The sequence below is a fragment of the Anopheles gambiae genome, chromosome 3 (genome assembly GCF_943734735.2).
Source record: "Anopheles gambiae chromosome 3, idAnoGambNW_F1_1, whole genome shotgun sequence".
Lineage (NCBI taxonomy): Eukaryota > Metazoa > Arthropoda > Insecta > Diptera > Culicidae > Anopheles > Anopheles gambiae.
The window spans coordinates 52,557,753-52,572,144 of NC_064602.1; the positions used below are offsets into that span (position 1 = coordinate 52,557,753).

Below are 14,392 nucleotides of genomic sequence, written 5' to 3' on the forward strand. Positions count from 1 at the left end.
AGGAATCAGAGTTAGCTATAAGGAAGACTTGAAATGTACTCCGGCCGAATTAGTATACGGACAGAATTTGCGGTTACCAGCATATTTCGTTTCACCATCAGACAAAAATATTCCTGATTTAACTGATTACTTAACCAGGCCTAGAAACGCGTTTAGCAAAGTATCTCCGACATCACCTCGCGTCACAGAAACAAAGGTTTACGTAGCTAAGGAATTAGAAACATGCAACAGGGTGTACGTCAGGATAGATAGGGTTAGGGAAGGCGTCGAACCGCCATATGAAGGGCCTTACAACGTGGTAAAGAGACTCAGGAAGTTTTTTGTGATAGAAAGAAATGGTAAGCAAATGTCCGTATCAATTGATAGGCTCAAACCAGCATACCAACTGAACAGAGTAGATAGGAAAGTAAATTTTTCACTCCGAGAATTTAGGGGGGAGTAGTGTAGAGACCGTGGACGGTTTGCGAGATTTAGAGACAGGGAACGGTTCTGGAACTTTCGTTAGGAACAAGGATGAGAACATTTCTTCTCTTTCACGCAAGGGTCAAGGAGGATATAAAAAGCCGCGATCGGCCGGAGCAGATCAGAAGGTTCTGGCTCGGCTTACTGTATGTATCGTCGTGGAATTGAAAGTGAAATAAAGGCTCACAGTTGTGTTACACTTTAAGTTCACTGGCAGGCATTGGGGCCTGCCATCGATCTGAACGTGTTAAGCATTAAACATAACTTTGTTACACTAAGCTTTTGCTTTCGTATGTTGTAGATTACACAGATATGCTGTGCCGTCTGCGCAAGGGTATGAGCGTGCGTGTGTGTGCAAAACTGTCGCCAAATATGTTTTCTTCCGAAATGTTGTGATCCCTCGGCCAAAGAAAGGAAAGTGTTCATGAAAGGTGGAAAGACGAATTGAGGCCTTTGTCAATGGTAACTGATGACCGGGAGGAGGGGGTACTGGCACACAGCTGTTGGGAGATTGAACATTATACTTAAATTGCAGGCGGATGGAGGGGGGATGGCCATGGAACCCCTACGATCATCGGTCACAGGCCCTAAAATTTGTCGCCATGGGGGGGAGGGGAGGTGCAAATGGTTCTCCAGCCACGGAGCCCCAACGACCATCTTTCCGGGGGCCCTTATCGCTAATACTCTGTCCAATTGTAGACATACGGCATATCACAGACTAGAGATCTTCGACGACCGCTTAGTCCGCCTATCGTTAGGTCCGCCGCTGGTGCATGGCCGTGTTTTTTTTCATCGTGGAGGTGCATTCTTCCCCCTGCCAGCAGCGTATGCATCGAGCAGGAGATAGTGTTGCAGTATGCAAGTTACCCGCCCGCTTGGCAAAATGTCGCGCGACATGCATGCTTGAAATCGATGCTTGTTAACATTATATTTCAAGCATCGTGAGTGTCCCAGCGTGAGCGCTGAGCACACCTCCTCTCATTCTCAATGCCGCGTTTTTGGTTAATCCTCACTCCCACCCTTTCTTTCCTTCTCCTCTATGGACACACCATTCCCGCGAGCGTAGGCCGACCAAATAATTCCTGGAAATTCCGACAGTAAATGTGCAGTTTTTTATTCACAAAGCTATTCGGGAATATTTCAATTCTTGATGGTGCGCGCTGGGCGAACAAAACGTTAGCTGCTTGCTCCACCGATGGCGCGTGCTGTTGGAAGAAAAACACTTGCTGTTTGATGCGTTTTCCTAAGGAATGAAAGATAAATCGAGCATTAGAATGGTGAACAAAACTAGGACTATTTAAAACTTACCGATCACGAAGATATTTTAAGTTAAACGGCGACTCTGTAAGCCCGATTCACCTGCTCTGATCTGTTATCAGGAGTTTTGGTAATGAAATAGCTACGTGTGATGGAAAATAACAGAAGAATAAACAAAAATTTAAACCAGTACGATTGTTATAACACAAACATCATTGGGAAGATTCTTCTTCTTATGCATACACTTACCCGTAGATCATGTAACAAAACATACTGCATTTACGCCTGCGTTGACATCTTTCACGATTTACTTAACCACTTTTCTATTAACATTTCATAATTTTCGCTGCATCTACCGGCACCAATCCTTCCCAAATGAAATTTGCATTTGTTCTGGCAATGAGTTTCTTACGTTCACAACACAGCGCGAGAGCGAAGAACACAAAGTAAATGGCACTATGTTGCAGTGTTGATCATAAGGTCATAATAAAGTATGGCCGCGGGGCCACGGGGCTTTCTCAAGCTGAGAAAACGTTCTCAAGCACTCATTTAAGTTTCTCAAGCACTCAAAACTTGTTCTCAGACTCAAGCCCGTGGCCGTCGTCAGTTTTTTCTCACCCTGAGAGACTGATATAGACACTCAAGCTTTATTTAGAGCTTTAAATAGAAAAACAGTTTTTAATCGCATATTTTTTTAACGTTTTCAATTATAAACATTGAATACATTTTCCAAAGTGATTTCCGATAAACAAATAGCACAATTTTCCATATTTTAGTTAGCCGATCGCTGCATCGTCAACTTTCTCAAAGATTCTCAAAGATTCTCAAAACCGATTTTGTTCCGATTCGACAAACGCTGAGAACGAGGATTTCTCAAAAGCACTCATGAGTGCTTGAGAAAATGAGCGTTGAGAATCCCCATGGCCCCGCGGCCTATAATGGAATTTATTTTGCTTCCAATAAATTTATTTTTTCTGATTCACATTTCATATATTGTTATCAACCTAGTTGTTAACGTTTAAATTTTTGATGAAGTAAAAACATCATTACCAGATAAATAAAACGATAATCGACGCATTTTGACCATATCGAATTATGACTGTCTTTCACACATAGTGTCATCTCTTGCGCTTCAGGATCTCACGCTCAGAGTAAAAATTCTCCCATCTTCGCAACGGTGGGAGCGATCGGCTATGAAGGACTGGAGGAGTGCGAGTGTGTGTCTCATGCACACAGCGAAATTTTGGTCAACACCTCGATGGTGGGAGCGTTTTTCCATGCGATGGGGTAGTGGAGTGCGAGTGTGTCGCATGATTCCTTCAAAGCTAGGGCCAGGGGTAGCGAGAGGCATCAAAATGAGTTACTCTTTGCCAAGCGGGCGCTGGATAGGAGCGGTCCCGCGGTACGCCGTCATTCCGCACATCTGCATGCCCGTCGTGGGTTCTAACCGTGTATGAACCGTCCGCCGTAGCAAGGGGTGACTATCCGGCTACGTGGTACTCAAGTCCTGAAAAGGCCGGCATGATCGCGTAGGCCATTACGCTAATCATAATAATAATAATAATAGTAATAATAATAATAATAATAATAATAATAATAATAATAATAATAATAATAATAATAATAATAATAATAATAATAATAATAATAATAATAATAATAATAATAATAATAATAAGAATAATAATAATAATAATAATAATAATAATAATAAGAAGAAGAAGAAGAAGAAGAAGAAGAAGAAGAAGAAGAAGAAGAAGAAGAAGAAGAGCTTAGCATAGCAGTCCACACTCGGGGAAGGTTTTTGTTTTGACTTTGGTGCTGCCGGGTCTACCGCTGTGGCGCGACAAATGCACGGAATGCAATCGACCAAAACATCCCCGCGGTGCAAAATATGAGAACCCCACTCACGGATCTCAAAGTTGCAGTGTTTCTCCCTACCTCCGCGATATTTTTTACCCTTTTGGCCCAAGTTCTGCTTTGTCGCGCGATTACATTTGTTCTCACTCCATGGTTTGCTTGGTTTTTTGTTATTTTCTCGTGCGAACTCACTTTGTGCTGCTTCTTCTAGTCTTAGCTTGATTCCTGTTCACGAAGACGTTGTTTTCACCGTGTGTTTTGACAGTTTAATTCTGTTCCATTTTTCAAAGCGGTACGTTCGGTTTGCTGCATTCTCGTATTTATGAATAAAGTATACTTAAATCTATTTTAGAATAAACCATCATGTCTAAGCGTTCGAAACAGACGGGAAATTTTTATACGAAGAGGGCTCGGTTGATGGATGAGGTCGAAAGGAATGTGGATGCATTAAACATCACGCTTGAAACGGCTTCGACTTCTGTTTGGCCGGACCTTGGAGTGGGTAAGTAGAATCAATGAAATTGAATGTTTCCAGCAATCTACGAACAAATCAGCTTAGCCACCGTTAGCTTAAAGAAAGTGATTAAAATAGTGTGTGTGTGTGTGTGTGTGTGTGTGTGTGTGTGTGTGTGTGTGTGTGTGGCGAGGGGGGAGTTCATTTCTTAAGAAAAATATCCTTAGTTGTTGGGTATAATCTGGAATTCAGGATCCATGTTAGGCGAGGTTTAGTCAGGTCCTTGGTACATACAAACCATCATTTTTAATATTCCCTTTTATTTTCATCTCTAGAAGTTACACCAGAAGATTTGGAATTGTTGTTTGCAGGATGTAGTTCGGCAGAGCCAACAACATCTACCACTACAACAACATCGAACGCAACCACGACATCGAACGATTTTCATGAATTTGAAGATACCTATAATTCGGCAGATGTTGTGACTGATGCCAATGATCGCTTCGAATTCATGAAAAATTTGAATTTGAAAGATGCACTTGTGCATCTTATCATTCTTGGCCATGCTTCACGTTTTTTAACAGAAGGCTTCCTTGCCAACTTAAGGAAGTTCTTTAAAGCTAAAGTCCCTAAAACAAAAAGAACTTTGCTAAAAACTGAAGCCGATATTAAATCAGAAATTACACCAATTAATGGGGGTAAATTATGGTACCGTGGCATAGAAAAAGTGCTTCTTAAATATTTTGAGTAAGTATTTTTGAAACATATTGGTACTAAATGAAATTTCTCATTCGATGTGTGTATATTACAGAGATATTGATCCTGAACCGGACATATTTACCATCGATGTTTCTATCGACGGGCTTCCACTGTTTATAAGTTCCCGTAAACAGCTTTGGCCAATACAAATAAGGGTGGTCGAATTACCAAAAGTTCCACCATTTGTCATTGGAACTTATGGAGGCCCGAAGAAACCCCATAGTATTGGAGAATTTTTGAATCCTTTGGTAAAGGAAATAAACGATCTCCAAAAAAGAGGCCTTCAGTTTAAGCATAAGTTGGTGCCAATGTTTCTTCGGGCTTTTATTGCAGATTCGCCGATGCGGGCCACTTTGAAAGGTATGTTTATGATTTTACTATGGAAGTAATTATAGCTTCCATACCATATGTTTCACCAACTTTTCCATCCGTATATTTGCAGCTACAATGAATTTCAATGCAAGACACATGTGTTGGGACAACAATTCAGGTTGGACCTAATAAAAAAAAATTATTTTAGATTCCATCGATGCACCTCCTCGCACGAACGTTGGATTTAGGCAAAGAGATGACAAAGCTCATCATAAAGAATGGTGCAGTCCTTTGGAAGCCATCGATGACTTTGATATGGTCGAAGGAATGCCAGTGTCCGACAGGTTGCATTTATTGGATGAGGGAATATTCCAAAAAATACTAGTAGGGTTTTTGAACAACGTTTTCGAACTATTAGGCCATATTTATCCTCGTCAGAAGGAAGTAGTATCTGCCTATATAATCAAAATTAGGCTTCCCTATGAAATACCTCGTAGAATCCGGTCCCTTGATGAAATTGCGCAATGGAAAGCTACTGAATACCGTATCTTCTTCCATTATTTAAGCGTAGTTATACTAGACGATTTTTATCAATATGAAGGTTCATTTAACCATTTTTTGATGTTATTTTCTGCGATAACAATATTTTCTTCAAGGGCCCATCAACAATATTGGTCTCTGGCAAAAATAATGTTGGACGAATTCTTTAGACACTTTGGGAAATATTATGGACGTTCTAACATAACCAGCAATGTTCATAACCTTCAGCATGTTGCTCATGAAGTTGAAAAGCTTGGGCCTCTGGATTTATATTCCGCATACGATTATGAAAATAATTTAAGATTTATTAAGCAAGACGTAAAATCAGGCACTAATATAGTTGAACAAGTAGCTGGTCGTCTAACCGAACGCAGTCAAGTAGTAAAAGCCAAAAACATCGCGAAACTTATATACCCGAGACTTAGACCAAACGGCCGTTTCTTTATTACCGAGGATTTTTCCCTTCACACACAGTTCCAGAACCAATGGTTTTTAACTGAAGAAAGGAACATTATTAAATTTGTAAATGCAAAGAAAGATGCTTGTGATTCCTTTATAATTGTTGGCGATTTAATCGAATCATGTGAGGAACTCTTTAATGTAGTGTCTGATGAGGACAATGTGATAACAGATATACATTTATCATCGACTGAAATTTGTATCTACAAAGTTAAGCTTAATGTTCCTACAATAAGGGTAGAGGTCCCCTGTACATCTGTGCTATGTAAGCTTGTTCCAATTTTTAAACCATCGCGGTCTTTATTGCAAATGCCTGTAAGGACAACACCCCAGCCAAATTCAATAGCTTTATTTCCTTTGTTACACACGTTTAGGAACGCATAATATGTAAAATAGTTTATTAAAAATTATTCAACAAAAAACAAGTCGTTTATTTATTTACTAATCGTGATTTTAACTTTAATAAATGGTATGATTTTTATTAATTTAAAATTTCAGTTAAATAAATAACTTTGGTTTTTGCGGCACCGCATCGAACTCAAAATAGAAAAGAGCTTATGGGTACCAACTGTAAAAGTAAACGAATGAACATGTTTTAATAGTTCACGTATATTTAACTAAACATTATTTATAGAGCCCAGGTCTATTCCATCTCTTATAAAACTAATATGTTCCTAACAAAGTAATAGTCAACAATACTAAAATAACTTAACTAGTTCGTTTGTTTTTTGTTTCGCTTGTGCGCTTTATGCACTACGCTTTTAGTTATTCCTCTTGTTAAGCTTGCACTTTTTGCATTACTAATTTTGTTTTTTAAGAATTGCTCGACATCTTTTTCTGTTGTCTGGGCACCTCCTACCCGTTTGAAGACATTCAGAATGTTTCGGTATGCCACTAACGCTACCTTTTCCGAGCCATTTCGCGAAACACCTCTCCAATTGCACTGAACCACAAACTGACGACAAAACACATTGTAAAATGATTCGTGAATCCTTTGAAATTTATCTGTTGATTGCATTTGTGCTTTTAACCAGTTTTTTAACGCTTCTGCATTAGATGTTAATGAAAGACTGGACTCTAAACTGTCCAGTTGTTGCTTGTTGGTAACGACCGCAGGATGAAACATCGGTCGCTGGACAGTGCTTTCTGTTTCCAGGTTAATTTCGCTGCTTCTTTCGTTAAATGCATCCGTATTTACAATATCCTTTATTGCAACAGAAATGCCAGCCACAACCGTGGTCATTCGTGCCGTTTGTACAAGATTTGCTTGTGTAGCAGATTTGATAAGCTGCAACTCCTGCAAAATGTTTTTTCCAGGATTGTTCGCCATTTTGTTCTTGACTGTAACATTACCAAAATATTAAATGGAAATATTTTAACAATTTGTGGTAACTACTTACTTTTGTGAACTAAATTATCGTTTAACTAAGCGTATTGTAATCGTAAAATTTAAGCAGTCCACAATCTGTTTCGGCGTACATAAACAAGTGCATTCACGTTTGAATCTTCAACATTGAATGGAAAAGGTTTTGCATGAAAAACAGTCAACCTTATGTCATATAGAGGCTAAAAATAATTCAAGTGAATATTTTCTTAGAGATTGTTAAATTATTTCGCCGTAAAGTTATAATTTAGAACATATATTTATTTCTGATTTAATTTTATTTTAAAATAATGACGACAATGCCCTTTTTCAAATAGTTTTAAGCTTTAAAAAGAAATATAACACACATACACCATCAATAATATTGACATTATGGCTGCTGTCACAATCATTGACCGACCTGTCTCAAAGCAATGTTAGCGCGCTTGACAGTTCCATCATTGTTGTTGTTTGCAGCAGCCATGGCGAGCAAAGGAAATCTGTTTGCCGAAAAAGTTGTCTTTACAAGGCAAAATAGTTAGTTCATGTAAGTTTAATTGTAATATAATGTCCCATTAAGTATTTTTTAACAGGTGTGTCGCAAATTCTAAGCGTGATGTGAATAACAAGACGGAAAAAGGATCCTCGAAATTGCTCAACATCTAGCAACCAACAGCACCATGGTATGTTGGAAAATGTCTTTCCCGATTGTGTTTATTTCCTAATTTGTTTGGGTTATTTCTTCTAGCTTCACTGCATTACCAATAAATGCATTTATTCTACGCTGTGCCATTCAACTATGGTGTAAAATATTTCATGAACACACGGAGGAAATCATCATACGAAGAAGTGCCGGTACAGAAGGAAAAAGGCCCCCAAAAGAGTGATAAATTAGTCGATGAAGTGAAGATTATTATTATAATGCGTTGTAAATTGCTTATTGATACGTTAAATGTTAAAATATATCCCTTTTTTGAAACGATGGAGTGTTTCATTTTGCATTTGGGGCTAGGAGCGGGTGGTCCGGGGTAGGAAACGAACTAAAAAGCGGGGAAAGGGGGGCTGGGCACTCATAGACACTCAAAATCACTCATCGTCACTCAAAATCATGTCGCGCGCTTGCTTAACCACCGTCTTCCTTTAAGCAATCGTTAAGCAAAGGTTAAGCAAACGTGTGACGCGATTTCGCGTCGCGGGGATGAACCTACCGATCCGAACTCATTCCAAGGCATTGCCGGCAATCGGCGTCATGATAACGACTACAAACCAACAAGCCACCAGATTCTGGACGGACAGGTGCAGCACCGTACGCGCATCGTAAAAAACAGATTCAGAATCCTCTTTTGCAATCGTTAGGCAAAGGTTAAGCAAACGTGTGACGCGATTTCGCGTCGCGTGGATGAACCTACCGATCCGAACTCATTCCAAGGCATTGCCGGCAATCGGCGTCATGATAACGACTACAAACCAACAAGCCACCAGATTCTGGACGGACAGGTGCAGCACCATACGCGCATCGTAAAAAACAGATCCAGAATCCTCTTTTGTATGGATTCAATTCAAAATGTTGTTTCCACTTGCGTCCGCTAGCTGAATTAGAAATAAATGTGCAACATATCACACGCACGTTTGCTTAGATCGTGTGTCTTTTTATTAAAAAGACCCCCCAACAGCAGAGCCGATCGCAAAGATGCCAATGCTAATGGTTGTGTTGTCTCTCAGGTAGCGAGATCGAAAATGCATACGACCGTATCGGGGTGGTCGTTCGTTCCCGGGAACGTTCGCCGCGACGCTCATTTTCACTCATTTCATAGCCCTCTATGATCAAAAATTAGAAAACCGTCTAGGTTTTGTTCTGCCAAATCTAGTGGTACAACCCTGTCCACTCATGAGCGACGAACGTGCTTCGACGAACGACCACCCCGATACGGCCGATGGACTTTGTAGCCGCAACGGATGAAAATGTACGCATCAGAATCAAATAGTTTTAGGGTTTCCATACGCACGCACACACACAAACACACAAACACGCGTGCTCAAACTCACACACACACACGCACACATGCATGAACGCGCGCACGCCAGCACGCACGCACTCACGCACTCACACACACACGCACGCACGTACACATGGACGTACGCGCGCACGCGAGCACGCACGCATGAAAGCGCGCACGCCAGCACGCACCCACGAAAGCGAGCGCGCGAGCACGCGCCCCCGAAGTCGCGCAAGCGATCACGCACCCTCCACCAACCCCCACCCCCACACCAACCCCCCCCCCCCCCACCATCCCGCACGAGCGAGTACAGCTCCCTTATCGGAAGAAAGGCTGGTTCAGCTATCATGTAGCGCATCCTCATCCCTAGCGCCGGGTGGGGTGGGGGATCGCGACATGATAGAATGAACGGTCACTTTCCCCGCGCTGTGTGCGTGTGTGTCGAGACCCGAAAACTCGAGACAGATTTCGGCACATTAAAAAAAAAATATTGCCACTATACATTGTGCTACATGATGCTTAGAAGGTCGTTGAAGTATCAAACATGTTCAAATTAAAAAAAAATATTAGATTAGTGTTAGACGTTCTCCTACGCTTGTTTTAAATAGGCTTCTTCACCCTCGATTGGCACGGGCATCGAATGGTCTCATCAGCAGCGGCACGAAGTAAAATAAACCATCAATACACCGATAACACTTCAAATCCCAATCCAGCTTCTCCCACAGCGTCTCAAGGTCACACACAAATTAATAAATGCTAACACCCACCAATAACAATACACAACCGCAATGCACAAATGAGTATCAACGCATACACCGCAACAGCCAATCAGCTGGCGGCGGAAGGCACGGGCAGACGAGCAAGAGAGGCAAGGCAGGGTGAGGGAGGGAGAAGAAGCGGACGAAAAAATGGGCGCCAATATTTTTATTTTTTTTGACCGTTTTTTTTTGCTCCGCCGCCATAAATAGTTCGTCCATTTCGCCAACAGATGGCGCTAAACCTGCGCAGGCCTGCGCAGGAATCGCTGAAGTCCCGCGCGGGAGACCAGCCAAAATCTGCGCTGGCCAGCGCAGGCTTCGGTACATTTCCTGCGCAGGAAACTGCTCGAATTTGCGCAGCGGGATGCGATTAGTTCGGTAGCAAAAAAAAACATTTTCTGAGTGAGCCTTGTATGGGTGAATGTGAGCGCGCACAAAAGACGAGCCCGGTGATAACCGTAGCATCGGGAAAAGAATTTCGAGAAGTGAGCCCGGTATGACCGAAGCATAAAGGACGAGCCCGGTGGTACCCGTAGCGACCAAGTGGAAAAAAACAATGATACTAATACTCCAAAAGACAAGACCGGTGGTACGTACCCGTAATGTTAGGAAAAAAAACGTTTCTCGAGAAGTGAGTCCGGTTCAACCGAAGCACAAAAGACGAGCGTGGAGGTAACCGTAGCGTCGAAGCAAACGAGGAAAAGAGGAAGGTAAATAAGAAGCAGATAAAACCAATCCACCAAAACACGAGCTCGGTGGTACCCGTAGCGTGCAAGTGGAAAAAAAGAACAATCATACTAACACTACAAAAGACAAGACCGGTGGCACGTACCCGTAGTGTCAGAAAAAAACGATTCTCGAGAAGTGAGTCCGGGTCAACCGAAGCACAAAGGACGGGCCCGGTGGTAGCCGTAGCGTCGACGTGAGAAAGCTCAATCACAAGTGAGCCCGGTACTATCAAAGTAAAACAGACGAGCCCGGCGATAGCCGCAGCGTTGAAGTGAGAAGGATTATTTAGAAGTGAGAACGAGTATTCACGAGTGAAAACGGCATGATTGAAATGCACAAGACGAGTCCGGATGTACCCGCAGCGTCGAAGTGAGATGGAAGTAACACAGAAATAGTGAGACCGGTTTAACCTCAGCTTAAGAAACAAGCCCATGAAATCAATTAACCTCTATAATGTTGTCGAGATGAAACAAGTTGAAATTTTGATAATCAAATAAATGGCCTAACTTAATCGTACGTCGATAGTACCAAAGGTTTCAACTGTACATATATTTTACAATGCTTTTCCAGATGGATCCTGGAAAATTTCCGCTAGAACCCTTCAATTCCGACGTAAACTGTTCTGATTTACGTACGGAATGCGAAGAGTGGTTTCGAGCTCTTCTCCGAATATTGGAACTAAAAGGGTCACTTTCACAGCATGAGAAATTCGTGTATATGCTGGCCCGAGGAGGTAGAGATCTTCAACGTATATTTTTCCACCTAGGCCAAGCTGAGGACGAAATCATTCCATCACAGACGCAGGTGCCATTTGCTGCTCAAGAAACACCTGAATTTGACAACGCCATCAAACGCCTAAACAAATACTTCGTAGGAAAACGAAACGAACGCATAGAATTGAAGGTGTTTAGAAATATTAAGCAGGCAAACACGCACAGGAAACAAAAGGCCGTCCGCAATGTCATCGGAATGTGATCTGTGCGGATCTCGTGAGCACACAAGAGAATCCACCGGTTATTTCGCCCGGAAAACCCGATGTAACGAATGTGGAAAGATAGGACATTTCGCCCGAAAATGCAGCAATGGGAGCAACAAACGACGACAGCCTTATTCTCCCTATGTTTGGAAGCAACCAAGATCAACAAACAACATACGAGAGATGGATCGTTCTACTGCACAAGAAACGCGTCCTACAAGAGAGGTAAACGCACAACATATGGCTGTGCAGGTTGGGTTTCAGGCAGCCCTCACAGCTGCTGTTGATGCCATGAAGGCTAGCTTGGTCCCACCGGTAATACAGGAGATTCGGGATGGCTTTGCCGGAATCGCCACGGCCCATTCGGCATCCTTGCAACATAGCAATCAATTGCTCCCAGATGCACTACCAAACGGAAAAAGACGAAGATTATTTCGTGATGCAGTTGCATCCTCAGATGCCGTGTTTGTTGACAGTGCAGCAATCTCAAACGTCACAAATACAAACAACACTCACCGGATCGATCGACCTTCATTACCATCAATAATCACAGGTACTAATACAACCTCCGCTTCAATACCAACTGTTTCACAGACACCAAGAACCGGTTATTTATGGCTGCATCTTTCAAGGTTGGCTGCGTCCGTCACCATAGAGCAAGTTGTCTCGTTGGTGTGTTTGCAGTTGGACACTGCAGACGTAATTGCTTTTAGTCTGCTAAAAGCAGGAACGGTTCCTAGCCCATTGAGTGCTGTATCGTTCAAGGTCAGAATCCCTGCTGCCCATCGTAGTAAGACACTTAACGCAGCCTCCTGGCCGGTCGGGCTCGGTGTGCGTGAGTTCATCTCGCTCCCGCTGCGATCTCTACATTCACGCACACAACACACGAACACTTACACACCGGTACCGCAATAACCCCGTACTCAGCAGACACCGGCACCACTATAGCCTCGCACTCAACACTCACCGGCACCACAGCAGCCTTGTACCCAATACAATAATCCCCACAATAATCCATACTCACCTGCACATATCCATGAACCCGCACGAACACAAACCGAACAATCACCAACCGATATGAACTGCACTCTCCCTTCACCCACTCTTCCGTCCACGTCACGTTCAAAAACACTTCAAACTTCTTCTTCTTCTTCTTTGGCACAACAACCGTTGTCGGTCAAGGCCTGCCTGTACCACTAGTGGGCTTTGGCTTTCAGTGACTAATTGAATTCCCCACATAGCAGGATAGTCAATCCTACGTATGGCGGCACGGTCTATTTGGGGATCCAACCCATGACGGGCAGGTTGTTAAATCGTGCGAGTTTACGACTGTACTACGAGACCGGCTTAACTAGACTTCAAACTACACTGGTTCAATTTTTTCCGAAGTAACCGCACTACAGCAGCGCACCCATATTTTGCGCATGCGGCTCGAGCAATTCCTTCGACAACAAACACAATACACTCACCTTCTACGATAAGCTCGCTCTATTGCAACACCCCAGCGCCTACTAACACTATGCAACAAGCACCCACTGATCGAGCGGCTTGTATCACTGTGTACTATCAGAATGTGCGTGGCCTGCGTTCTAAAGCCGATGAGTTCCGTTTGTCGGTTCTTGAGACGGAATACGACCCGTCCGGCAAAATGAGTGTATTTTTTGAGTGATTTGAGTACCGTCCCCCGTTAGCAGTTACTCTTGGAGGAATGAGTTACACCCTCGCGCGAGCCCTCCCCCTCCACACCCGTAACGCACGGTGCGCTCTGCAGTTCTCAATGTGTTGTGTTCTTTCCAATCATGCTACCAACACATCCACAGATATTTGTTTCTTTCGTTTATCGTTTTCTTTCATGCATTGCCACGATCGCAAATACGCACTTATTCCAACAACAAACACAAACACGGTCATTTTTTATTTCATTAAACACTTTATTGAAACATAAATTACACTTTCACAACACATTTAGAATCCTTCATACTCACGAATGGCGTCATACTGCAAAGTACCGGGTCGAGCCAGGCTGCGGGAAACTTGTCGACAATCTGCGTTGCCTCTGTTCAGCAAATTCTTACCTGTCGATGCACGCACTGCATGTGCGTCTGTACACACTGTTTATTCACTTCACACTTTACCAAAACACACCAGCGCACGAGACTTATAACGAAATGCACACCAACGCACAAACACTGCGCGCGGGACTTATAACGAAACGCGCACAACCATCTCCGGCAAAGCGTCGCGCTGTACTGGTGGTTTTGCACGCGTAGGAGGGGGGGACATACGGAGCGATGGTTCGATGCTGTAGTGTAAGCGAGACAACACGATGTGACGAGCAGCTAAAAGTTGAGCTCGCTGAAAGAAGACACACACACATTCACAGACGGCTCGTCAAAGCACGGTATTTGTATTGGTGTTAGTGAAGCGCGCGTGTAAAACAGAATGCGAACTCTCATCGCAGCGCGC

The 14,392-nt window shown here is 42.9% G+C and overlaps 1 protein-coding gene and 2 long non-coding RNA genes across 3 annotated transcripts; 2 read left to right on the plus strand and 1 right to left on the minus strand.

Annotated features, from left to right (window-relative positions):
- Positions 1 to 1,551: 1,551 nt before the first annotated feature.
- Positions 1,552 to 3,169, minus strand: LOC133393683 (uncharacterized). The gene is made up of 2 exons (XR_009766329.1): positions 1,969 to 3,169; positions 1,552 to 1,861 (listed from the first exon to the last, which is right to left on the minus strand). It is a non-coding gene; the product is annotated as an uncharacterized LOC133393683 (long non-coding RNA).
- Positions 3,170 to 3,596: 427 nt separating this feature from the next.
- LOC133393830 (uncharacterized) lies at positions 3,597 to 5,273 on the plus strand. The gene is made up of 3 exons (XR_009766417.1): positions 3,597 to 3,871; positions 3,932 to 4,081; positions 4,369 to 5,273. It is a non-coding gene; the product is annotated as an uncharacterized LOC133393830 (long non-coding RNA).
- Positions 5,274 to 5,294: 21 nt separating this feature from the next.
- LOC133393829 (uncharacterized) lies at positions 5,295 to 8,540 on the plus strand. Its single transcript, XM_061660513.1, has 2 exons — positions 5,295 to 8,149; positions 8,215 to 8,540. The coding sequence occupies exon 1, from the start codon at positions 5,420 to 5,422 to the stop codon at positions 6,485 to 6,487; it is 1,068 nt and encodes a 355-aa protein (XP_061516497.1). The 5' UTR covers positions 5,295 to 5,419; the 3' UTR covers positions 6,488 to 8,149; positions 8,215 to 8,540.
- The last annotated feature ends 5,852 nt before the right edge of the window (positions 8,541 to 14,392 follow it).